The sequence below is a fragment of the Lygodium microphyllum genome, chromosome 3 (assembly GCF_053477565.2).
Source record: "Lygodium microphyllum isolate KBCC chromosome 3, Lygodium_microphyllum_v1.1.10, whole genome shotgun sequence".
Taxonomy (NCBI): domain Eukaryota; kingdom Viridiplantae; phylum Streptophyta; class Polypodiopsida; order Schizaeales; family Lygodiaceae; genus Lygodium; species Lygodium microphyllum.
In genome coordinates, this window is record NC_141137.1 from 107281491 (window position 1) to 107308436 (window position 26946).

The 26946-nt window shown below is 43.4% G+C and overlaps 1 protein-coding gene across 8 annotated transcripts in view; it reads left to right on the forward strand.

Moving 5' to 3' along the window:
• Positions 1 to 2425: 2425 nt before the first annotated feature.
• Positions 2426 to 26946, forward strand: part of LOC148038723 (pentatricopeptide repeat-containing protein At2g33680-like) — a 43661-nt gene continuing 19140 nt past the window's right edge. For 4 of the 8 annotated variants that reach the window (XR_015690308.1, XR_015690312.1, XR_015690311.1 and 1 more), the window contains exons 1-5: positions 2426 to 2912; positions 2994 to 3064; positions 3145 to 3344; positions 3474 to 6727; positions 6832 to 7146. Coding sequence is in view for 1 of the 8 variants with exons in the window: in XM_087674555.1 (XP_087530681.1) it covers positions 2864 to 2912; positions 2994 to 3064; positions 3145 to 3344; positions 3474 to 5988 (2835 nt within the window). In the remaining 7 variants the exon portion in view is untranslated. Of the gene's footprint in view, positions 2913 to 2993; positions 3065 to 3144; positions 3345 to 3473; positions 10439 to 26946 lie in introns of those variants that run through there. The other 4 variants (XR_015690307.1, XR_015690306.1, XR_015690305.1 and 1 more) reach the window with 4 other exon arrangements.

The window sequence follows — 26946 nt, forward strand, 5'->3', positions numbered from 1 at the left end:
TGTATATATGTGAATTGCTCTCTGTGCCCTGTTTGGTTGGCGTATACTCTCTTGGAAGTATATTTTTTTCATATTTCACTATTTATTTAGCTTTTGTAGATGCCTACCCTAGAGTGGCACTATTACCCAACTTCTGACTATCAAAAGGAGCTACAGTGCATGTTACTCACTGTAGCTCCTGATGATATCATTAGAAGGACACTTGCAAGGGTCATCGAGCATTTATATGATGATGTTAATATCGACATCAAGCTCTCAGTTTTTATTGAAGCTGTACATTGTGGATACATGCAATGTTTTTAGGTGCATATGTACGAGGTTTACCATTAGAAGAGATTTCAACGCTCTCATACTGATAAGATACTGAGGCATTGGTTCAAGTATGGGGTTTAAGGATTTAGGTTGTTTTGTGATACTGCATCAACATTTGTCCGTATCTAAGAAGTGGTTCACAAATGTTCGACCAGGTATTATTATTGTTGGGATGGAATGATCTTTGTTAGTTGTTCCACATACTCATATTGTAGTTTTTGTTCCAATGCAAGTGGTAAAGAGAGAGGTATGACTATTGCATCACCCATGCGATTACCAATGGAAACTGTGGGGTCGTTCCCTGCTTCGCCTTCACATATTTTGCTCAAGGAGGAGGATGTTGTTAATGATTCCTCAAAGAAGAGGAAGCTTTCTTTCCATTAGGTGTCTTGGAGACATTGTCTTTTTTTTGTTAGCATCGGCCATTTGCCTATGGTACTTGGAAACACATAGGTGCCTTATGCTTGGCCTTTGTGGCTTCATTTTGACTAGGTCTCTTATAGAATTTCTTTTTGTGGTGCTTGGTCTTCGTCTCAATTATGACCCGTTTCAGTGTAACGTTGTTGTTTCACGTACTTATATTGTGATTTTTGTTTCAATGCAGATGGTAAAGAGAGAGGTAGGACTACTGGATCGCCCATGCGATTACCAATGGAAACTATGGGATCATTTCCGACTTCGCCTTCCATGTTTTGCTCAATGAGGAAGATTTTGTTAATGATTACTCAAAGAAGAGGAAGCTTTGTTTCTATTAGGCATCTTCGAGACATTGTCTTTTTTTTGTTGGCATCGGCCATTTGCCTATGGTGCTTAGAAACACTTGCGTGCCTTATACTTGGCCTTTGTGGCTTTGTTCTCACTAGGTCTCTTATAGAAATTCTTTTCGTGGTACTTGGTCTTTGTCTCAATTATGACCCGTTTTAGTATTACGTTGTTGTTTCTAAGTATCGCGTGTGCAAGCATATGATTGCTTACATTGATGTCGAGAGGAAAGTTTGTAAGTATGGTGCATGGAAGATATTGTTTCTATGTCTGTCATTTTGTGTTACAAATTTTTTAAACTACTTTTAGATTTAAGTTTGGTGTGTGCGTGTGCGTGAGACAGAGAAAGAGGGTGCCTAGAGAGAATTGGAGAGAGAGAGAGAGAGAGAGAGAGAGAGAGAGAGAAATCATATTGGAAATGGAGAGGGAAAATAGGAGGGAGAAAGAGGAGAAATGGATTATCGAGCGAAGTTGCCGTGCGATAGCATGGCAACTTCGCATGCCACTTCACGGCAGCTTTGCGTGCGAAGCTGCCACGAAGCGGCCTAGCGTTTCACGTGCGCAAAGCGCACACGGAACGCTAGTAAATATTATAGAAGAGCGTTCTATGTGAATAATAAAACAATGTTTGGCCATTTGGCGTGCTTCCTAGTTGAAAGAGAAGAAAAGAAAAAAGATGGCAAGAAGAGGAGGAATCTTTCTCACTTCTATCACTTATAACATACCCAACAATGATTCTCCTTCAAACAAGTCAAGTGAAGGCTCTATCCATACTACTTTAGATAGAATGAGTGTAGAATAGGACAACGACCCCTTGTATCCTGTTATTGTTTTGCCACAAAGTGCATTTGTGGATGAGGCTGTCCAATCATGTATGGTACCGCCCAAGTGGGTCTCTTAGGAGCCATGGGTCGCATTGCTTGTTGCACAATTATTCTGTGCCCAAGTAACAAGGTACCTACCTTTTCCTCATGATGTGTATCATCATTCAATAGATTGAGAAGAGTTCTAGAAGTTACAACAATTGGTCGCAATGATAATTTAAAAAGGAACAACGTAGTGACTTACATACACATGAAAAAATAATTCCAAGAAATTACCAAATACAATGGTGAGATTGTCATTTCAGAGCCCCCTTCTTTGTGCCTACCTCCTCTTCCTTTTGGCAAGGACCCCCAAAAATATAGTAGATGTGAAATTACCAATGCTCACCTCCAATTGTCTAATAAACAAAATCCCAAAACCTAAACATGGTTGCACGTGCCAACCTAGTTATAAAAAGTAGGTGCAAGGGCCTTTGGCAAGTTCTCATTTCTTTTCCCGAGGGATACTGGAAAAATCATGGCTTTAGAGGTGCCCTGGGGTCTTTTAGTACGAAGCGCTATAATCGTTCCGATGCAAATGTGATCGCTTAAAAAGGCCAAAAATCGCAGTTTGTAAACATGAAGTATGTCGACCTGATAAGACCCGTTATGTTTCCAAACATGGAAGAATGCCGAGCTGATTCGACTGACCGGTTGACGGACTTCACAATTAATTCATCGAGGATGCAAATCCCAGGCATGCAATGAATATGCAAGGCCTCATGATTGTGCTCGATCAATCACAGACAGATATCGCATGAATGGACTGTCCAGGTTGGGAGAGCAGTGTTCTGACCGTCAGAATTTCACTGGAGTGGAAGTTCATCATGAACTTCTGCTGCTTGGAGTCAAGTATTCTATGCTGCTCTGTCCCCTTGAGCGGGAATACTTGTTTATAGTTTCCATGCAGATTGCTAAGCGTTGCTATGACCGAAAGAATCTTCCCTTTAACAGCATCGAGGACTTCAAGAAGAGGTTTCTGTTCCATCTCCTCTAATTGAAAGGCAAGATGGATAAGGGAATGCAGTCTTGTAACTCTTGTTCTTGGTTATGCAGCTAACACCCGGGAGCTATGGCAGAAGTTCTTCAAAGACCCTTCTCAGTGGTGGGACAACAGGTTCAACAAGGTATGATCTATGAGGGAGGCAGCGAAGGAGAATTCCATGTCACTTTGGACTGGGGCTGATGCACTGCTTTTTGACTACAGAGAAACCCCAAATTGCCTGATTTTGTGCACAAAAAAACTCATGAGGCCTTGTGGTTCGACCCTTGGTTGGATGCCCCCTGGTCAGAAGCGGAGTCATATAGTTCAGATAAGAATGTGATAGATCCATATACTGCTACTAAAACACTTCGACTGTTTGATAATGATGCAAAGCATGACAATTTGGGTCTTGGCAATATCAGGTTACAAGTTCATTAAAACTGCTGATGTCCTTTATGTCACAAGCTTTTTGCTGCTAAAGGAAGCTGCTTACTTCTTTAAAGCCTCAACTCTTGTGAGGTCACACCCTTTGATTCTTATCTTTTTGGCAGTGTGGCAGGGGATTATTCCTCCTTAAGTGTATTCAGGAATCTCCGCCAATTATGTGACGATGGCAGGCTTAATGATGCTGTTCATGCTGTGGACCTGTTATACTGGGAGGCAGGGATCCGGATATCTACAACTGTGTTCTTCCGACTTCTGCAGGAGTGCATTGACAAGGGAAACTTGGCAGTAGGACGAAACTTACATGGGCTGATAATAGAATGTGGATTTGAATCAGACACATTCTTGGCAAACCATCTCATCCGCATGTTTGCTTTGTTTGGTAGTCTGCAAGAAGCAGATGAAGTCTTCAAGAAACTGGCGAAACCAGATGTGTTTGTGTGGGGTGCCATAATATCAGCTCATAGCAAGCTTGGGCACAATGAGCAGGCTATTGAGCTATATCATCAGATGCAACAATCTTCTGTACAACCAGATGGGCATGTCTTTGTTGCCATTCTCAAAGCTTGCACTAATTTAGCAGACATTAAACAGGGACTACTGATACATTGGCACGTCATAGAAAATGGTTTTGAGTCATCCACCATTGTTGTAGCCAATGCCTTGATTGACTTATACACAAAATGCGTAAGGATTCAAGATGCACAAAATGTGTTTGATAAATCAGTTAATCGGGATGTTGTGACTTGGAGTACACTCATTGCAGGCTATGCTCAGGATGGCCATGAAGGGTCAGCTATTAAGCTTTTCCATCAGATGCAGGACGAGGGCATAGAGCCAAACATTGTAACTTGGAATGCAGTACTTGGAGTTTATGCCCATCAAGGGCAGTTTCAGGAAGCACTTCATTTTCTGTGGCAAATGTGTCAAGACGGTATACAGCCAGAGAATGTTACATTTGTTTACATGTTAAAAGCATGTTCAAATCTCAATCAGGTCAGAAAGATTCACAGACAGGCTGTTGAGGTGGGCTTTGAGTTTGATGTTTTAGTTGGCAATGCTTTGATTGACAGGTATACAAAATGTGGGAGCCTGCTGGATGCTGCAACAGTGTTTGACCTTCTTGAGGATCGCAACGGGATTACATGGAATTCAATCATCACAGGCTATGCTCAATGTGGTTGTATTCATGTAGCCATTCAGTTTTTTGAGCATATGCAACATGAAGTCACCAAACCAGATAATGTATCCTGGAATGCCTTGATTGCTGCACATGCATCAATTGGAGAAAGTAATGAGGCCTTTAAGTTGTATCAACAAATGGTTGACATAGGTGTGGACGTTGACAATGTCACCTTCGTCAACATCTTGAAAGCTTGTGTGGCAGCAGACAGCATTAAGTTGATTCATGCTGAGGTAATTGCATGGGGTTTCCACTTGGATGCCATGGTCAGGAACACCCTCATAGACCTGTATGCTAAAAGTGGATGTCTACCAGATGCTCGAAAAGTGTTTGATGTGCTATCTGATGGCAATGTAGGAACATGGAACACAATGATCGCAGGGTATGCTCAACATGGTATTGGTGACTGTGCCCTGGATCTCTTTGGGAAAATGCAGTGGCAGGGTGTTGTACCGGATAATATTACACTTGTTAGTGCTTTGAAAGCGTGTACTAGCATAGTAGCCTTAGATCAGGGAAAGCTGATCCATGAGTACATTATTAAGAGTGGTTGCCAAGAAGCAGACAATTTTGTTTGGGGTTCAATAGTTGACATGTATGTAAAATGTGGGAGCCTTGATGACGCACAAAGTGTCTTTTGGCAATTGCCAAGCCGGGATATAGTGTTATGGAATACCATAATTGCAGGGTATGCTCAGAATAGTGAGTATTATTTAGCTTTGCAAACCTTGGAAAATATGCAAAATGAGGGCTTGAAACCAGATAGCGTGAGCTATATTAGCCTTCTTTCTGCATGCAGTCATACAGGCCTGATTGCTGAAGGTCGTTTGCAGTTCAAATCGATGAGGGAGAAGTATGGCATATTTCCTTCTATTGACCATTACAATTGCTTGGTAGATATTCTTGGCCGTGCTGGATGCCTGAAGGAGGCAGAAGGCTTACTCCATAGTGCACCTTTTCGGGATAATGTTGCTGGGTGGACATCATTACTGGGTCACTGTAGGATGCATGGGAATGTTGAGCTAGGACAAAAATGTTTTGATTATCTTGCTTGTGTTAACTGCTCTTATGCTATAGCCTTCGTCTTGATGTCAGATATGTATTCAAACTCAGGAATGCTGAAAGAAGCAACTGGTTTGTGTGAATTGAGAAAATGTGCAGATGCATGGAAGAAAGTTGGAACTGCCATCCTCCAGTTTGATGGCATGGTTGAAGAATTTAAGGTGGGAGAAAATGTACCTCTTTATGATGCAAAGATACGAGGTTTATCATCAGCATTGAAGAAGGAGGGATATACACCACTGTTGGAACTGGTACTCCCTAGATCTGACAACGTTTGGAAGGATATAGAGAACAAAAAGGATTTGCAGAATTATAGTGTTCTTAACTGGCAGGAGAGACAGCAAATGGGAGGCTATTTGTTGGAGCAAGGTGGCTAAATTATCTGGGAGGCGTATGGTTCTAAGCAATCTGTCATATATGGACGGCATGTACCCTTGCAGGGAAACTTTCCGCAGAACATGTATGCAGCTACTCTGGCAAGCAAGATTTGATCCTTTCTGTGATATGCCTACTCACAGTGTGGGACTTCAAATATCTTTAGACCTTTATGAGAAGGGCAAGGGGATGACCTTGTTATGATACAAAACTAGGGCTAGTGTGAATGTTATGTAGTGCTACTGGAGCTGATATTTAGAAATACATTGACTTTCCAAAGAAAATAGAGAATCACAGGTTTTCCATGCTGGTAAGCAATGCATAATCAATATGAAGAACACACTGGTAAACTGGGCTAGTTTTACACTTGAGTATAGATGGTTTACTAACTTTTTTCATCCTTGCACAGGACATTTCCACCAGGAAAATGTGGTGCTCTATTGTCAAGAAAGAGACTTGAGGCACTTTGTGATTTGCTCAGCTTAGTGAGTTCCTCTTTGGTTACGGATCTTGAAGTATCCTTGGTTAACATGGGCGGATTTTTTGGATGTTTGTCCACTTCACATGATAGAAACAAGACTATTTGTGTAAGCTTATTGGAGATCAGAGCACTGTAAGCTTGGGCAGGTTTCCACATGCTAGAAACAAGACTAGTTATGAAAGGAAATTGGAGACCAGAGCTTGTATTTATAAGTACATTGACTTCCCAAAGAAAATAGAGAACACAGGTTTTCCATGCTGGTAAGCAGTGCATAATCATTATAAAGAACATACTGGTAAACTGGGTTAGTTAATTACTACAGTGAGTACAGATGGTTTTCTAAACTTTTTTCATCCTCACGCAGGACATTTCACCAGGAAAATGTGGTGCTGTATCGTCTAGAAACAGACTTGAGGCTCTTTGTGATTTGCTCACCTCAGCGAGTTCCTCTTTAGGAACAGACCTTGAAGTATCCTTGGGTAACATGGGTGGATTTTTTGGATGTCTCTCCACTGCCACATGATAGAAACAAGATGTAGAAAACATGAAAGCAGGATTTTTTGGATGTTTGTCCACTGCCACATGATAGAAACAAGACTATTTTTGAAAGCAAATCGGAGACCAGAGCACTCTAAGCTTGGGCAGCAGCTATCATCTTGATTGATTGCACCCATCTAAGGTAATGTCATCATCTCATTTCCTCAGAAGCACATTACTTTTTAGTTGGTGTTAGTCTATATTGCCATTTTGTGGTTTGCCTAAAGATGCATGTTTACATAACCTTCTGCTTCATTTGAGCATGTTCTTGGTGCTAATCATTTGCAATTCACTCACCTCCCTCCCTCTTCAAATAATACTTTAGGATTTCTTTCTTTTGCTTTCAGTAGCTTAGGATTAGATTCAACACTTGTATCATCCACATTACGGCCAATACCTCCAATGTCAAGTAAAATATAGGATTAGGATTTTCTGTTTTGGTTCCAAATTCATCATTTTCACTTTCAGTTCCGCATGTTTCTTACCAACACCTTGCACCTTGGTATGTTGTTACTGGGAATGCCACCCATACACACTAACTCACACCTAGCCGCAAGTGAGTGCACTTGCCTATCTTGCAATGGCTGTGCTAGGTATCCCCCTCACTCTCCCCTGGATCACTCGCAACGGCCCCTTAGACGCAGGGATATCCGTTTGTTTATGATGCTATTTCACTCATTCCGTGGGCCACTCAGATGCAAGGATGTTAGAGATTTATTCATCCCTTGGACAGGCATTGGCAGGTTATTGTTGTACAGTTAGCACTCTGGGCATAGTTACACATTTCCTATTTATTAGGTTGGACAGTTCTATGCAGGCTACAGGTCATTGCCAGCATTTCTGGGCAGTTGGGCAGGCTAGACAGGCCGCACAAGATGGCATGTGGCAGCTCACTTTTATTGTGCAGCACCGCACGAGATGTTTGAGCTGACAGAAATGGGCGTTCTCCACTTCTTTCCAGGTCATGAGATTTTGCTATACTACTAGGGGGGTTTTCATGTCCCATTAATGATATGTGCAAGAGCTTTTGACTACGTTTGAGATGGAGGGATATAAGGCTCTTTTTACTCCCATCGATCCAAATTGGAAGGCTACGGCCCATGGCGATTCACTAGCGGCGGATGCTACTTGCTACAAGCAATTGATTGGGTCATTGAGATGGCTCCTTAACACTCAGACTGATTTGTGTTTTCCTATAGGTTTGCTTGCAAGGTTCATGAGTGAGCCCAAATTGGTTCATTGGTAGGCTGCTTTGAGGATTTTGTGGTTCTTGAGGGGTATCCTTGACCTAGGTATTTATTATCCAGAGGTACAAGAGATTCAGCCTTGGATTTACAGGGTTGGGCAAATTTAGATTGGGGTAGAGATGTTGACCACAGAAGGTCCACGATAGGATATTCCTTCACTTTGGGTGTAGGTGCTATCTATTGGAGTAGCAAGAAGCAGCTCATTGTTGCCTTGTCATCTACAAAGGCAGAGTACTGAGTGGTGTCTTCTACCACGAGAGAGTGGTGGCTTCGGCAGTGGTTAGGAGAGCTTGGCTGTCCTTAGATAGGTCCTTCTACACTCCATTGTGACAATGAGAGTTGCATTGCTTTGGCATGGAATCCTGTATTCCATGCTAGGTTGAAACATCTTGAGTTATAGTACCATTTCATTCAGGAGAAAATCTTCGATGAGACCATTGATGTGGTTTAATGCAAGATAGAGGATAACTTGGGAGGTTTGTTTACAAGGCTCTTCCTTAGACCCCGTTCTTTGACAGTACTCCAGATCATTGAGCCTTATGCCCTGTTCAGGATCTATTGTGCATCTGTCTACTCTTGCTGGGCTACACATATGGTGACCTTGCCTATGCCTAGTCAGCCCAGTCATGTTAGAGGATGCACCTCTGGGATGGGCAGGTGGGCTAGGCGGGCAGTAAGGGTGGACACCAGCACGTGCAGCACCATGAGGATGGGCAGTGGGCAGCAGGGTGCGGGCAGTTTGGGCGATGGGCAGGCTGCCGGGCAGGGCTCTCTTCTATCCATGTTCAGCACATGAGATCAGTTCGAGCACATGCTTCCACATTGCAGCATTTAGACATGGCAATGGAGCGGGTTTGGGGCTGATCAAGTGTGGACAGATTTGAAGAGGAGGATTTGGCATGATACAAAGGCTGAGCATATGGGTGTGAGGGGGAGGGCCTTGTATTGAGACAAGGCTGAGTGAATGGAGACTTGTGCGAAAGGCGGCTTGGTCACTGATTGTTGGTGTAGGAACAACTATGAAAGCATGAAAAAAGGCTGCATTTTAAAATTTGGACCTTTGGAGCAGATTTGAATTTTTATCACCTCCAGTGGTAAAGTTCTTTTGTGAACGGGCAAAGAAAGTCTCATCCGTCCGCCTTTTTGAAGCCAAAGGGGGGCTGTCCCACACATGTGAAGTTGTTCAAAAGCAAATAGGATGTTTGCTGAAGTTGACATGGAATTCCAGGCCTTATGGACAGCAAGGTCCCTGTTCTTCCAGCTCTTTTTCAAGATCGGAAACTCGATGGAGAAAACTACAGCATCTGGTGAGTGATGAAGGTGGCTATCTTGGAGTCCTATGATTTATCGGAGCTTGTGATGAAGCCATTGATTGTCCAATGGTCAAGGAGTCTTCAACTCTTTCTCAAACTGAGTAATGAAGGCCTAGGCACGGTAGGACAAGTTTAATGCTTGTATTTGGTCTTTCCTCTTCCTCTTGTGTACACTTGTCCATCATTGCTCACATCAAGCATAGGATTGGTGCCATATAGGTGTGGTTGCATCTCAATCAACTTTATAAGAGGATGATGTCTATGAAGAGGGTCGCTTTGGAAGTGTAGATGTGGACCTTGGATCCAAACAAGTTTGTGTTTATGATGGATCACATCAACCATCTCTAACCATTGCATATGGAGATTTTGGAGTCTAAATGTTTGGAAGGTGATCTCTTTCAAGTCTACTTTCTTCATTTCAATGTTCATTCATTGCAAATTTCTACATTCTACTGTCTCTTTCTCTCTTCCTCTTCTCTCCATGTTCATTTTCTTTCAGTCCGGTCATATGCTTTGGCATTCATTGCACTCTAGCATGGTATTAGAGCACCATTGAAGGGCTGATGGATCGTGGATAGACCTGAAAGGGAGATTTCAACATGACAAAAGTTTGCAGCATTTGAGGGTAAGTGGAAGGGCTGCACATTGACACAAGGCTTAGACAAACAGTTGAAGCATGGGAAACGAGTGAAGTTGCTGTTATTTGCAGATTTTTGCTGTTTGTGAAGGAGAAAAGGTTGCATTTTTAGCATTGTGGTGCAGATTTTGTGTTTTCATCACCTGCGACATTAGAAATAGGTTCAGGATGAGCAGAGGAAGCCCAGTAGGCTGTGTTTCCTTGAACTTACATGTTTATATCACTTCAGAGGGGGTCAGCTATATCCTGTTGTATGTAGATGATTTACTTCTTATTGGCTTAGATTTTGTTGCCATAGTGGAAAATAAGGCCCAATGTTGAGGTAAAAATTCATTCCATACTGATTAGCTCTTTAAAACAGCCCCAAACATGCAAATTACCTAAAGTGTTTTTAAATGAGGAGTGGTTCTAAAGAGTTTCTATATCCTACATGTAAAACCCTAATTTGGGAGGATTTTTCAGCATCCATAAATAAGTAGGCTCTAGCACTTTCTCTTACTCTACATCCCATGTCACCTATCCTTAGGTGAATGCTACTTTGCACCCTGGTAAATCGTCAAGGGGAGTGCTACCCTTTAATATTGTGACATCTATATTTCCACAAATGAGCACATCCTTTTGCTTTGGTACAATTGTGATGGACATTCCCCTCACTAACTTTGATCACTCACCTCTCTACTCATCAACCTTTCAGACACAAGGATTTCCATCCTTTGCTTATGGTGTGTTGTCACATACTCCATGGGTCACTCCCACGTAGGGATTTCCATCCTCTGCCCCACGTGTCCCTATTCCTCCTCCATGGGCTACTCATGCGCTCACCATACCTATGCCTAGCCAATCCATTTCCACTTTTGGATCCATCGTGCACACTTCACACATGCATGGTGGGCACTGGGCACTCTAGGATTAATTCCCAAGTGTACTCCACTTCCCCACCCTACCCACCCTATCACCTTTTCCATCCTATAGTACTATTACTCCAGTTGCTACGTCCAAGAATGCCTTCATGAATAAGACTCGTTTTAACATGTGAAATTTTGCCACTTGGTCAAACTTCATGCAACAAGTGCTTGAATCTTTGGGGTTTTTGGACCTAATCGTTGGTCTAGAGCCTGTACCTGGCTCACCTTGATCACATCCATCAATGGGGAGCCCGTAATGCCACAACCAATGTTGAGTTAATGTAGGGGTTGCTTCTTGAGTTCTATTCTCAGTTACATATGTTTTCCTCACATTTGAGCATTGGAGTCATCTCATTAACCACTATGTGGCACGAGATCGCACTTGGAGCATCAATCTCCACTTTGAGCTTCAAGAGTTTTCCATCAAGGAAAGGGATGATGTGAAATTCAGGTTGGCTGAATATTGGGGGTTACTCACCAAGTTTGCAACTACTGGCTCATCAAAATCAGATAATGATTAGGTTACATTCCTTTTAAACAAGGTTCCTCAAAAGTACTTTCACTTCATCCACTATATCATCTCGTTGCTTCAATTGCCAATCTTCTATGAGTTCGAATGTCAGTTATTGCATTATGCGAGGCTATAGATCAAGTCCACAAGTCCTCCCCACATTCTTATTTAGAGAGGGGTCTAGTTGCCTCTTCTTCGCAAGGGAAAACCAGAGGTGGGAAGAATTCACAAAATATGAAGGCAACCCAAAACAAGGGTGACACCCCTTCAACAGACGGAAACAAAGAAACTAAACCCATTTGGTAGCAACTTCCTAAAAAGAATAGGTTTTACACACATTGTGTAAGCACGTGGGGAAGAACATGAGAATGACAATACTTTGAACTTAACCAACTTGATCAATTATCACCATGAAAATTAGAGGATAGAGGGAGAGAGAGAAAGAAGAGAGTCGACACCACATTGAGAGGGGAACCGGCTCCTCCCCCTTTATAGGAATTTATTGATACAAACCACGAGTACCAAGTACTTGAACTATATATAAAAGAGCCAATTTGTTGTAATTCTGAAAATTAGGGTTTTGAAACCCTAATTTTTATTGGGAATAAAGGCCCTCGTGCCTTTAAATGTGCTCGGGTATGAACACACCCTTAGCACTTGTACTTACATATATATATATATATCTAAAAACCTTAAGGTACACTCTCGTCATTGTACCTAAAATCGTTCACACTCTCTGCTCTGCTCTCTCTCACTCTCTGTCTCTCCGCGACTAAGGAACACCTCCTGTCTCGATCTTCGTGCTTGACCCATCACTACAAACTGGTATCAGAGCGTTGGTAATGGTGTTCGCGTTTCTCAAGAAGTGCGAATTAGGTCTACACAAGAGAAGAAGCTTGCTTCTGCACAGTAGTCGGCAGTTGAGGTGACGTGTACAAGCGTTAGGTCGAAGACTGGCAGGTCGCGATAGAGGACAGGTCCAAGCGTCAAGTCCAAGATTGGCAGTGCATGACAGACGATAGCTTTGCGATAAGGCTCAGGTGAGCGGATAGTCGACATGCATGTTAGAGTTGTGCTACAGTCGACATGCGTGTTACAATTGACAGGCATGCTACAGTTGACTGCCGCGTAACGGGTGACCCGGGGGGGGGGGGGGGGGGGCGCTGCACGAGTGACAAGCCGTCACGCGACGTGACTGCACAGATGACGGGCAGGTCAATGGTCCAATATTTTTTTTTAATAAGAAAATTTCAGGCTGATTTATTTCCTCTCTTCTGGGTGTTCGCACACGCAAGCACAGTGTGCAAATCTGTGCAGGTTTAGGCCCAGAAATTTGGGGCTTTTCTCGAATTTGGGGATCTCACTCAGAATTGGACAATCTGACTCAGAAATTGCAAAGTCGGTGCACATTTACTCAGGAAATTTGGGGTTTTTCACATTTTAGTGAAATTCTTTCAATTTCACTGAAATTAGTGCACGCAAGACTTGGAAATTTGGGGATTTGTCCAGATTTGGTGCGAGCAAGATGCAACAGTGATATTTGTCTCAGAATTTGCAGGAATTTTTGACATTTTGCCTTTGACATTTGGGGCTTTTCATGTACATGCACAAATTGGGCTGAAATTTACCCAATTTCTCAACATTGATGCACATTGGACCCTGTGCAATTTGGGGTTTTTGTAGTTTGGGCAAAATCTGTGCAGCATTTGGTCATTCTATGTACATGTAGGTTCAATTCCATGCAATTTGGACATCAGCACTTGGTAAAATTTTGGGGTTTTACTGAAATTGCTCTACTTTGGCAGAATTGGCCTATTCTATGTAGGACAGAGAGAATGCAGATGTGTGGTTGATGCTTTGAGCACAAAATTTTTGGGCCTTTTGACCGTGCGTGTCAAATTTTATGCCCGTGGGTACATGTACAACAAAAATTGCAGCTAAAATTTGGGATTTCTCATGTAATGTGATGCATATGCCCTTGGAACAACTGTAATCAGTTGTGGAATGCTGTAGCACATGGTTTAGTGCTTTTGAAAATTGAATTACAGATCTGAAATCTGTGCTTCTACGTGGTCATTTATTGCTGGTTGGTACTTGTTTGTACCTAGGTCACTTGGGTGACAGTTTTGGGCCTGCATTTGCTGTTTTTTGGTCACATTTGGGTTGAGAATCATGGCTGACAGCAATGACAGCAGTAATTTGATGCACATAAAGAAGCTTGAAGGAGCACATAATTTTGTAGTTTAGCAAAAACAATGCTACAAATCCTGTTGCAAAAGAAGCAGGCAAAGCCGATGAAAACCAAAGGGGCAAAGCCCGCGGACATGGAACAGGAAGATTGGGATGAATTAAATGAGCTTGCTCGCTCAACCATCAAGCTATCAATTTTTGATACCTTGCTGTTTAGCATTGAAGGTTGGGATTGTGCATATGCTATATGGACTCAACTGGAAGAACTGTATGCACAGAAGAGTGCTGCAAGCAAAGTGTATTGGCTGAAAAAGCTTATGGATTTGCGTATGAAAGAGGGTACAGCAATGTCTACTCACTTGAGTGAGTTTAACTCCATTTTCAGCCAGCTGGTTGCCTTGAAGTTCTTGATTGATGAAGAATTTAAGGCTACGTTCTTGCTTTGCATTCTACCAGAGAGTTGGGATACATTCAGGATTGCTATAAGCAATTCTAATGTGATCCTTTTGTATGGTGATATAGAGAGTGCTCTACTTATGGAAGAGATGAATCGACAGAACAATGCATCCAGTAAGTCTTCCAGTGCCTTGCATACTAGGGGCACATCATAGCAAAAGGGAAAGTATGATAGCAAGGGACGCAATAAATTACGTGGCAAAGATGTTGAGTGTCATCATTGTGGCAAGAATGGTCACTTTAAACGTGATTGCGACAAATGGAAGAGAGAGAAAGGAAAAGGCAAGAAGACACATGATAGCAAGGAAGAGAAGAAGGACAGTCAGCCTAAGAAGAGTAGTGTAAAAATTGAAGAGGTGAATGTAGTCACTCATGATAGTGATAGTGGGAGTGATGTACTCTTTGTCTCTTCACACTTTGGTGCACATGCTTTACTTGCAGATATAGATGATGACATGCATACCTGGATTCTCGATTCAGGTGCTTCCTTTCATGTCACCCCTCATCGTGAGTGGTTCTTTGACTATACAGGGGGTCGACATGGTGTTGTCCATCTTGGGGACAACTATGCATGTGACATTTCAGGTATTGGCAGTGTGCAGTTACAGTTTCAGCATGGCTCTGTCTTTACACTTCAGCATGTACGGCATGTACCTTAGCTCAAGAAGAGCTTGATTAGCACAGGGCAGCTAGATGATGATGGTTTTCATACCACCTTTGGTGATGGAAAATGGAAGATCGTAAGGGATCTAGAGTGATTGCCAGAGGTTGCAAGAGTAATACTTTGTATCCACTTCATGTATCTAGTGTGCGTGACCATGTTGTTGCCATGACCGAGTAGCCAAGTGTTTGTTTGTGGCATGGTCGGTTGGGGCACATGAGTCAAACAAGAATGAAAGTGCTTTCTCGTTTGGGTTACTTGCCTTGTCTTCGTTATGCTGATTTTGAGCATTGTGATCATTGTATTTATGGCAAACATGCACAGACGTCTCACAAAAAGTCTCTTTCATTGAAATCTTCTCCTCTAGAGTTAGTACATTCAGATGTATGTTAGATGCCAGGATTATCTTTAGGGGGAAATAAATATTTTGTCACCTTTGTTGATGATGCTACATGGAAGGTATGGGTTTACTCTATTTGTAGCAAGGATGAAGTGCTTGACAAGTTTAAAAAATTCTTGGCATTGGTTGAAAATCAGGCAGATAAAACACTTAAGTATCTTCACTCTGACAATGGTGGGGAATATGTTTCAAAGGCCTTTCAGGCATTTTGTGACAGCAAAGGGATAAAGAGGGAGCTCACTGCCCCTCATAATCCAACCCAAAATGGAGTTCTCGAGCGTATGAGTTGGACCATATAGGATAAGGTCTGTACAATGTTGTCTCATACTGCATTATCCCATGGTTTTTGGGCAGAGGCTGTTATGACAGCTGTTCACTTAATTAATTGGTCACCAAACAAGTCTTAGGGGGGGGGGGGGGGGGGGGGAGTTTACCAAGAAGCGTGGTCGGGCAAGCCACCTTCATATGCTCACCTGAAAGTGTTTAGCTGTGAGGCTTTTGTGCACATTTGTAAAGAAAAACGCAGCAAACTTGAGCCAAAGTCTTGTAAATGCATTTTTCTAGGATATGGTGACGAGGGTAAAATGGGGTATAGTTAATGGGATCCTGAGAAAAGGAAAGTAGTACGCAGCAATGATGTTATTTTCCGGGAAGATCGCATGCATAAACAGCCCGAAAAGACTTGAGGAGGTCTGTAGGGTTGTATTCCGGGAAGAAATACCTTTTGGATAGTAAAATGTGCCCGCTGTACAACAACAAATACTTGCTGTAAATGAACTTGTAAATGCAAAAAATAATGCTGGAAATAATCAGCCAGCTATTGCCCATGATAATGAGCCACTACATGTGCAGGAATAGCCAGGACAACAAGCTGTTAATGTTGATTTGCAAGTTGAAATGCTAGGACAGCATGCTGAAAATGGAAATTTGCAGGATTAGCCAGCAAACAATGGTCATTGGGTTAGGAGATCGTCTAGGGCTACTAGACAACCTGATAGATTTATTCTTGGTGTAAATTATGTGGCTGATTATGTCATGTTGACAGACTGTGGTGAACCGTCTTGCTTCAAGGAAGCAATGGACAGGCAACACAACAAGAAATGGTATAAAGCCATGTTGTCAGAAATGGAATCTCTTGAGAAAAATGACACTTGGGACTGGGTGCAGTTTCCTAAAGGGTAAAAAACACTTCCATGCAAATGGGTTTACAAGGTGAAGGTCACTTTTGGTTCCTCACCAAAGTACAAGGCAAGATTGGTTGCAAAGGGGTACAAGCAGGAGCATGGAATTGACTTTGATGAGATTTTCTCTCCTGTAGTTAAGATGACTACATTGAGAACCATTTTGGGCTTGGTTGCAATTGAAGATATGGAGCTCATACAGATGGATGTAAAGACTGTATTCTTACATGGTGATCTGCATGAAGACATATATATGCAGCAGCTTGAAGGGTTTGTTGAAAAAGGGAAAGGAAAGATGGTATATAAACTCAAAAGGAGTTTGTATGGGCTGAAACAAGCACCAAGAGAATGGTATCATAAGTTTGATACATTTATGCAGACTTAAGGTTTCCATAGAAGTCAAGTGGATCACTGTTTTTACACCAAGAAGGCAGTAGATGGCACCTTGATTATCTTGCTTTTGTATGTTGATAACATGTTGATTGCTGGCAAGGATACTCATGACTTGGATTCACTGAAGCAAAGTCTTCATGGCAGCTTTGACATGAAGGATCTTGGTGATGCAAATCACATTCTTGGCATGCGAATACTCAGAGATAGGTTGAAAGGATTACTCTATCTATCTCAGCAGAAGTATATCTCCAAGATTTTGCAACGTTTCAATCTAGAGGGGGGGAAAATGATTGGGGTTCCAATGTCTCCATATGTGAAACTCAGTGCAGAGGACAACCCTATATCTGATGATGAGAAGGATGAAATGGCCAAGATACCATATGCTTAAGCTGTTGGCAGTTTGATGTATGCTATGATTACATGTCTTGACATTGCCTTTGCAGTGGGAGTGGTTAGTAGATACATGGCAACCCCTGGCAAGAAGCATTGGGATGCAGTGAAAGATATTATGAGATACCTCAAAGACACAAAGGAGTTGTGCATCTGCTTTGGGAAGTAGAAGGCATTTGTTGTTGGCTTTACGGATGTAGACTATGCTGGTCATGCGGATTGCAGGAAGTCCACTTCTGGGTATATGTTTACTTTCACAGTGGAGGAGCAGTCTCTTAGATCTCCAGGCTATAAAAGTGTGTTGCATTGTCTACTACAGAGGCAGAGTATATGGCTGCCACTAAGGCATGCAAGGAGGCTTTATGACTTTCATGTCTGGTGGGAGAGCTTGGCATCTCAGAGTTACCTATTCTTCATTGTGATAGTCAGAGTGCTATCATGCTAGCACAGATCTTGTCTTTCATGCAAAGACAAAGCACATACAGGTGAAGTACCACTTCATTAGAGATGTACTTGACAGCAAAAGCATTGAGCTTGTCAAAGTGCATACAAATGATAATCCTGCAGACCTTCTCACAAAGGGTCTTCTAGCAGAGCAGTTTGCTTATTGCCGACGAATGATGGGAGTTGGATAGATATATGTATTTCAGCTTTGTATATACCTAGACTTAGCTGATTCTTTTCTCCTCTTAAGGCACATTGCCTTTAGGTGGAATGTTGTTGGGAATAAAGGCCCTCGTGCCTTTAAATGTGCTTGGGCGTGAACATACCCTTAGCACTTGTACTTACACATATATATCTATCTAAAAACCTAAAGATACACTCTCATCATTGTATCTAAAATCGTGCACACTCTCTGCTCTGCTTTCTCTCACTTTGTCTCTCCGCAACTAAGAAACACCTGTTGTCTCGATCCTCGTGCTTGACCTGTCACTACAATTTTTGCATACTCCAAGCAGCAAGCTGATTTTGTTCTTTAGTGCTTGGTCTAGATCAAGCTAAGTAGAAAAGTGCTTCTTGGATGAGTGATAGATAGGAGAGTACAAAGCATGTGACTGAAATTGCAGCATGAGAGCATATTGGAAATGAAGAGTGTGCTAGAGATTGACTTTCCTCGGATGGGCAGGTGCAACAGGTTCAATAGGCAGTCCACATGGCAATTGACGTCAGTAGGCGACAGATTGGAGCCACGTGTCAGGTCAGACAATGGGGCTGATTGTGCAGCCATTTTCTGTCCAGTCGAATGCATTTAATGCAACTGACCTGCACTATTTTGGTGCATCATTAGTGGCCTATTTATTGACTCTAGTCTTCACACTTTTTCACAGTTGTGCTCTTAGTTTTTAGGCTATAGACCATGGAGACTGCCCTCAGGGTTCTCGGAGAGTGAGACCTTTGAAGTGGAGACATACGCAGACATTATCTCTGCACTTGTGTATATATTTGCATCCTTATACAACATTCTTCATTGTAGATTTTCTGTGTTTCACTGTCTCTTTCTCTCTCTCTCTCTCTCTCTCTCTCTCTCTCTCTCTCTCTTCTCTTTTTGTTCACTCTTTGTCTTGGTTATACCCTTCTGCACTGCTTCACTGTGACATGGTATCAGAGCATTGAAGGACTGTTGACCAAGGGTGGACTTTCCTAAAGAGGAGATTTCAGCGTGACACAAGGCTGCGTGTTCAGCGTTTAAGGGTGAGTAGGAGGGCTGCGCATCAGAACAAGGTTGAGCGAGCGTGGGCGTGTGAGAAAGAAGAAGGTTTGCTAAAGCCACTATTGGTTTTTCCTATTAGAAAAGGAAGAAGGATGCGTTTTGGGCCTTCAAGTGTAGATTTTACCTTTCCATCACTTTTGGCTGTGAAGCAAGAATGTGATGAGAGGAAAAGAGCCCTAGCAGGCTGCATTCACATAGTCAGAGGGGATTGTTTTTTTTGTATTTTGTGCAGACATTGTAGGTGAAGATGTCTTTTAAGGTTAAGAGATAGTTTTGAGTGATCATGAACCGGAAGGTGCCTGTCTTACCGGCTCTTTCATTAGATCAAAAGCTCGATGGCGAGAAATACTGCGTCTAGCGGGTCATGATGCTTGCCATTTTGGAGTCCTATGATTTGGTGGATCTTGTCACGGAGGCTATTCATCATCCTTCTTCGTGAGATGAGTCCAGACTCTCTTCTAGTGAGATAAGGTGGATTTGACAAAGGCTCAGGCGCATTGAGACAAACTCAATGCTTGCATCTACTCGTTTTTATTTCTTTCATGCACTACAATTGTTATCTCTCATGTTGAGCATTTTATGGTAGCCAGGAGATATGGTTGGAGCTTGATCAGATGTACAATCGTATGACCATCATGAAGTGAGTTTCTTTGGAAGTGCAGATGAGGATCATGAGTGTCAACAAGTCATCTTCTATGGAGGAGCATAGTAACAAGCTGAGGTAGCTTCAGATGCATGTATAAAACGCAGGGAAGGTGATCACTTTTGAAGACATGGTGATAACTCTTCTTTCACAGTTACTGCCCCGTTTCAGTGGTTTTTAATTTGCCTTGATTGTTTCAGGGCATTTTGAGACTCTTCGGTAGGAGGAGTTGGTTCCTATGGTCTTGGACCAAGAGGAGCAGTTGAAAGGGACCGATGCTTCTAAATTTGAGGGCTTGCTTCGTCAGTCCTCTCAGAAGAAGGGGAAGGACCAAAAGAAGAAGAAGGAGGACAAATCCAAGAAGGACAAGGACAAGGAGTCCACTTGTCACATCTGTGGCAAGATAGGACATTGGAAGAAGGATTGCCTAGACAAGGAGAAGAAGGAAAAAGAGATAAAGAAGAAATCTCCAAAGGATTCTAGAGCGGTGATTGATATCTCATTAGTTGCTTTTTTCCACTTGGAGGTGGTTGAGGAATCAACCTTGACGGCTTCTTATGCTGCATTGCTGGCCCCATACACTCGGGAGTGGATTGTTGATAGTGGTGCTTCACGGCACATGACTCCTCCTTTAGTAGGTGTTGCTCATTTGCGGCCTTCGCATGGCCAAATTCTCATCATTGGTGATAGTTTATCTATTCCTATTCAGGGATGGGGTGATGTATCTTATTCCAGATGGGCGAGGTGGTGCCCATACATCCGAGGTGCTTTATGTACCAGCCTTGGGATACGATCTCGTTTTGGTGCACAATATTTGTGTCCTTGGCCTCTTGGTCGAATTTGATGTGGATTCTTTTCGGATTCTTAATTGTGGATCGAGATAGGTTTTCTTTCAAGATATGAGGAGAATGGAGTCTATAAGTTGCAGTCTTCTTTTGCCTTGACTTCTCTTCTTCTTACCTCTCAAACTCAGTTCGGTCGAGCTTTGTCATACTCGGTTTGGATTACCTTCGGAAGGTGTCTAAGGGACAGCTTTTTTGAGGTTTGCCATTTATTGTGGTGAGCTTGTAGCCTTGTGCATTCTCCATCGATGGGAAGCAAACTCGTGATGTTAAGGAACGCCGTGTTCTTGGAAATCTTGATGATAGTTGGGCGCCAGCGATTGTTCTTCTAGAGCCTATGCCTCTTGAGGACTCTTCTTCGGATGAGGAGTTTACTTCTCAGCCACCGGATTCACCAATTGCACCCCAGCTGTCAGTAGGCCTTCCAAAAACTTCTGTGGATGGTGAGTGACGAGACGAGATCTGGCCTCCTCGTTGGGCTCGTGACACTATTCGTGATGCAAGGATTGAGGGGGTCTCTGAGGAGTGGGAGTCGCAGGATGGCCCGCAACATTCTTGGTGGAATTAGGCACACCACACTGAGCTTGTGTACACTAACTATTGTTTGATGACTTGTATCATGCAGGATTGGGAGCCCACTTCGGTGAAGGAGGCTTTACAGCATGATCATCAAGGTAGAAAGTGATGGAGCAGGAGTTGGAGTCAATTAAGATGAATGACACTCGGTATTTTGTGCCCAAGCCTCCTCATAAGAAAATCATTGGAGTCAAATGGGTCTTCAAGACCAAGTACCGTCACGTTGGACAAGCACAAGACCCGTCTTGTTGCTAAAGATTTTGGAGAGCGCCCAGGCATTGATTTCCATGATACTTTTGCCCCTATAGCTCAGATGGCTACTATTTGCGCAGTTCTTGCCTTGGCTAGCCATAGGAGATGGCTGCATCTATCAGCTGGATGTGAAGTTTGCCTTCTTAAATAGGGAGTCGAAGGAGGAGATCTATGTTGAACAACCTTTCGGCTTTTGGTTCTTTTGATGGTAAGGTGTACAGGTTGCGGAAAGCTCTCTATGACCTTAAGCAAGCTCCCCATGCTTGGAATGAGAAGATTGACTCGTTCCTCCAAGAGAAATTGGGGTATCGACATTCTAAGGCCGACCCCTACACCTCAGGTAGGTCGTGTGTTGTTTGTCCTTTATGTGGACGACTTGATTGTGATAGGTGACCATACTCAGATGGTCGAGCAGACGAAACCAACACTTCATGAGAAGTTTGAGATGACGGATATGGAACTTTTTCACTTCTTTCTAGGTCATGAGATCTATCAGACTCCAAGGGGGATCTTTATTTTCCAGCAATGGTATGTACAGGAGCTCTTGACTACGTGTGAGATGGAGGGATGCAAGTCTCTTATGACTGCTATGGACCCGAATTGGAAGGCTATATCTCATTTCAAATCTCCTTTGGTGGATGCTACCCATTATAGGCAGTTTGTTGGCTCCTTGATCTGGCTTCTTAATACTCGTGTTGACTCATGTTAGGCAGTAGGTGTGCTAGCCGAGTTCATGAGTGAACCCAAGATGGTGAATTGACAGGCCGTTTAGTGGATTTTGCGGTTTCTACAAGGAACTTCTAATCTTGGAATCTATTATCCCGTAGGTATAGGTGCTACAGACTTGGTTCTTACAAGATGAAGTGATTGTGATCAGGCTAGCGATGTGGATCATCAATGGTCCACGACTGGTTATTGCTTTACTAGCGATGTGGATCATCCATGGTCCATGACTGGTTATTGCTTTACCTTGGGTGCTGGTGCTGTTTGATGGAGCAGCAAGAAGCAACCTGTTGCCCTATCTTCAACTGAGGTGGAGTATCGGGCAACATCTTCCACTACATGTGAGACAGTGTGGCTTTGCAAGCTCTTGGCGGAGCTTGGTTGCCCGCAGCAAGATGCTACTATTCTTTAGTGTGACAATGAGAGTTGCATTGCCTTGGCTAGGAACCTTGTGTTTCATGCTTGGACAAAGCATATTGAGATCCAATACCATTTCATTTGGGAGAAGATTTTGGATGAGACTATTCCGCTGGTCTATTGCAAGACAGAGGATAATCTTACAGATTTGTTTACAGAGGTGCTTCCTCAGGCTTTACTTCGACAGCACTCGAGATCCCTTAGCTTTTTGCAGTGTCCAGGATCTAAGAAGGGGTATTAGAGATTAACATTTCCTGGACAGGCAAGTGCAGCAGGTACAATAGGTAGTCCATGTGGTAGCTGATGTTAGCAGGCAACAGGCTGGAGCCATGTGTCAGGTCGGATAGACTATGCAATCGGATAGTTTTCTGTCCAATCGGCTGTATTAAATGGAGCCGACTTGCACTATTTTGATGCATCATTAGTGGCCTATTTATTGGCTCCAGTCTTCACACTTTTTCACAATTGTGCTCTTGGTTTTCAGGTTAGAGACCATGGAGACTACCCTCAGGGTTCTCGGAGGGTGAGATCTTTGAGGTGGAGACATACACAGACATTCTCTCTGCACCTGGGTATATATCTGCATCCTTATATAGCATTCTTCACTACAGATTTTTTGCATTTCAGTCTCTTTCTCTCTCTATTCACTCTTTGTCTTGGTCATACGCTTTCGCACTGCTTCACTCTAACAGAGAGAGACCTCTAATATATAGGTGTGGGCCTTGGGTGCTCAAAAGTGGAAAGTAGAGGCTACAAATGACAAGTTTAGGGACACTTGTCTCTTCAAAATGACATGTCTTATTCTAGATACCACTTTGAAGATATGCTAGGGTTTACACTTAGGAAACACAACATGTATGACCGAGACTGAAACACAAAGTCTCAGACAGAGACAAGTACAGAGAGAAGTAAAACTCAAACCCTAAAGGCAAAATGCAAAACACAAAAACTCAAAACTCAAACACAGAGACAATTATAGAGAGAAGAAACTTTGAAGTGAATAAATACTGTAAATGAATGTAAGAGTGTATAAATGCCCAAGGGCAGAGTAATGGAGAGTCAAAGAGTGATGTCCACCAGAGATAGATCCTAAGTGCTATAACCACTAGTCGGAGATAAGACATTGCCGAATAATGAAGGGCAGCAGGTTGGTCACCAAAACACAGTAGTCAAAGGCTGAAATCCGGTAAACGCAACAATGTATCACTAGAGAAGGCTGAAAATTGGTCACCTGAGGCAGCCCCAGCCTATAGAGTTGGCCTGCAATCAGCTGGTAGGGATGGATTTTCAGGATCAAGCGCCTGAGCCGGGCTTTTTCTGTTGGTCGCTCAGGTAGTCTGTGCTCGAGCACTTGGACTATGTCGTCCGCCCAATATGGCGTTAGATCAGCCTTAAATAAATCTCTCTCGCTGGACAGGTGGAATAGGTGGGCGTCGGGTAACTCGTCAACGATGCCTTGTCCAGCGGGTTCTCCTGTGGGGATGCGTGACATGTGATCAGCCATGTAATGTTGTTTGCCATTTCGTACTACCACGGAAAAATCAAACTCTAGAAGCAGGAGGAGCCAGCGAGCTATGCGCCTTGTAGCACAAGGTTTGTTTACTAAATAGAGCAGGGCTTGATGGTTCACGAAAAAGATGAAGGGTGTGGCCAATAGATAATGCCAGAATTTCTTCACAGCGAACACCATGGCTAATCCCTCTCTTTTTGTTGTCGAGTAGTTCATCTCTGTCTCAGTGAGTTGTCTGCTAGCAAAGCTCACTGGATAATCTAAGTTGTGCTCACCAGTTTGGCACAACACTGCTCCCATGGCAAACTTAGAAGCATCGATGTGCATGTGAAAGGAAATGGTTCAATCTGGGGCTCGTAGAATTGGTGTTGTTGTCAGAGCCTTTTTCAATTCTTCGTACGCTCGTTGGCATGCTTCGGTCCACTCGAAGACAATCAACAACTTGTACAATGGTCTGGCGATCAACGCGTAGTTCAGTACAAACCGTCGATAGTATCCTGTATGGCCTAAGAAGCATTGAACTCCCTTGTAATTAATTGGGGGTGGAAGGTCAACAATAACCTTGACCTTCGAGAAGTTAGTGGCAATGCTGTTCTTCGACACCACGTGTCCTAAGATGCATCCGTGCTTTACCCAAAACTGGCACTTCAAGGGGTTCAAGGAGAGATGATATAAGCGATAGCGTTCAAAGACTGCGCGGAGTTTGTCTAAGTGTTTGATCCAGGTCGAATGGACACACAGGTCGTCGACAAAGACCTCTAACTCCTTGCAAAGCATGTCCTTAAAGATGGTGCATATGAGACGTTGAGAAGTGGCAGGGGCATTGGTCAACCCGAAGGGCATGACTATGTATGTAAAGATGCCCCACTCAGTGGCAAAGGCAGTCTTGTGCTGTTCGCAGGATGTACTTGCACCTGGTTGTACCTTGAGAAGCCATCCAAAAAACTGTAGGCTTCCTTGCCTGCCACCCTCTCAAGCATATGCTCCGTGTACGGCAATGGATAGTTGTCTCTCTTCGTAGTAGCGTTCACCTTCTTGTAATTGATGCACACTCGGATTTTTCCGTTCTTCATCACAATGACTATGAGTGATACCCAGTCTGTGTGCTCAATTTCGTAAATGAATCCATTTCTCATCAGCTGATCAATTTCCTCTTTGACAGCATAAGCGTGTTTTGGATTCATAGGGTACGGTCTCTGCTTGACCGGCGTTGCGTCCGACGTCATGGGTATGTTGTGAGTCACAACACTCGGATCTACTCCCTGTAGCTCCTCTAAGGACCAGGCAAACACTTCTATATACTCTCGCAAGAGAGCGACAAGACTCATCTCTTCTTCACTAGTCAAGTCGTCAGCAATGAACACTGGTCGGGGTGTTTCCTCTTCCTGGCCTAAGTCTACCTCCTTGACTTTGGCTGGTCCCTCGATTGGTTCGCTCATCTGCCCTTGACGTTTGGCACCTAACAGAACTACTACCCTATCCCCTTTTTTGAATTTCGTGAAGCGTTTAGGGAGGTCCTGCGGCTTTCGCTGTTCTTCTGTTCGTGTATCCCTGGGTTGCTTTGCCTTTTCCTACCTTAACCATCTGCGCCTCAGGTGGACGGGTAGGTCCCCCTTGGTATGTCTGGTCGTGGGCGGCTTAGGGATCTCTGGATTACTATCTGAACTAACTTCCGATTCAGAGTCAAATCCTCCATCTTTGCTAGAAGAGGTGGTCTCCCCTGGTGGCCGCAGTTCAGATGGTGATTCAGTCCTAAGTATTGATGTCGTTCCTGGCTGGGCTAGGCCTGCTTGCTCAAGGTCTATGGTTCCTACGCTTTCCAACCAAGTGCGATCACATTCCATGCGCATGACTTCTCTCTCTACTCTAAGGGTCTGCCTTTTTTGCGGCTTGGCGTCTACTCTTATTTGCTCAATTTCTCGTCCTCCAGTGTCGTATTCTACGGTATCTACTTCACCCTCGCTCTCATCACTGAAGGATTAGCAGTCTTTATATTCATCGCTAGAATCTTTGTCATCCGACTGCTCGTCGTTTCCTAGGGTTTGGTATGCCTCGTGTTGTTGGTCAGGAACTAGGGCCCAGTTATACATGAGGTTTAAATCGTGCACCCTGGTCCATTGCCACTTGGATTCCTCTAAGAGATCCTGGAGTGGTTTGAAATTTGCAGCTGGATTGCCAGCTAGCTGGTCCATTAGGTATTCCAGTATCCCTTGGAGTTCCCTTTTGTTGGATGGTATGTGGAAGGTGACAGGCTTAGGCTTTCCAGGGAGGCTTCCTGCCATCATGCAGACTGGTGTAGAGAGTGTTTCGTTAGACTTGCTGATCGTTTTGATGGCTTGCTCATATGCCTCATGATCTGAGAATGGCAAGTCGATTGTAGCGAGAATGTGCATCCAATCCCGCTCATCCTTTGGGCATGGGATATACTTGGTCAAGGGCCCATAGGGCTTCTTGACCTAAGTGTTCCCCTTGAGCATAGCAGAGATGGTGTATAGGTCGACTGGTAAGGTCTTCCAAGTGTCCATCTCTATTCTTACGGGGTCCATTCTATTGCCAAGGAAGATCAAGCCGTTACCCCAATCTTCGATGACTCTAGCGTTGTGCATCCAGGGTCGGCCTAATAGGATATCGTAGTCCACTCCCTTCATGACTATAAAGTCAATAGAGAACTGGACACCTATAATCTTCACTGGGCAATTCTTCAGTACCCTGAATGGCTTCACTCTCATACAGTTTGCTAACGTGACATTAAACCTAGCAGTTTTGAAGGCGGGTTTTCCCAAGTCTGGAGGACTGCGTGGCTAAGCACACTAATCCTAGCTCCCATATCTACGATTCCCTTTCTTGTTGTGTCACCTAGGGCTAGGACTGGTAAGACCGCGTGCATCTCAGAGCCTTCCCAAAAGACATCGACGTGCAAGGATTTAAGCACGGAGTGCAGCGTCAAACTTGGTAATTACGTTTCTGCATCATGGTCTTCAGGG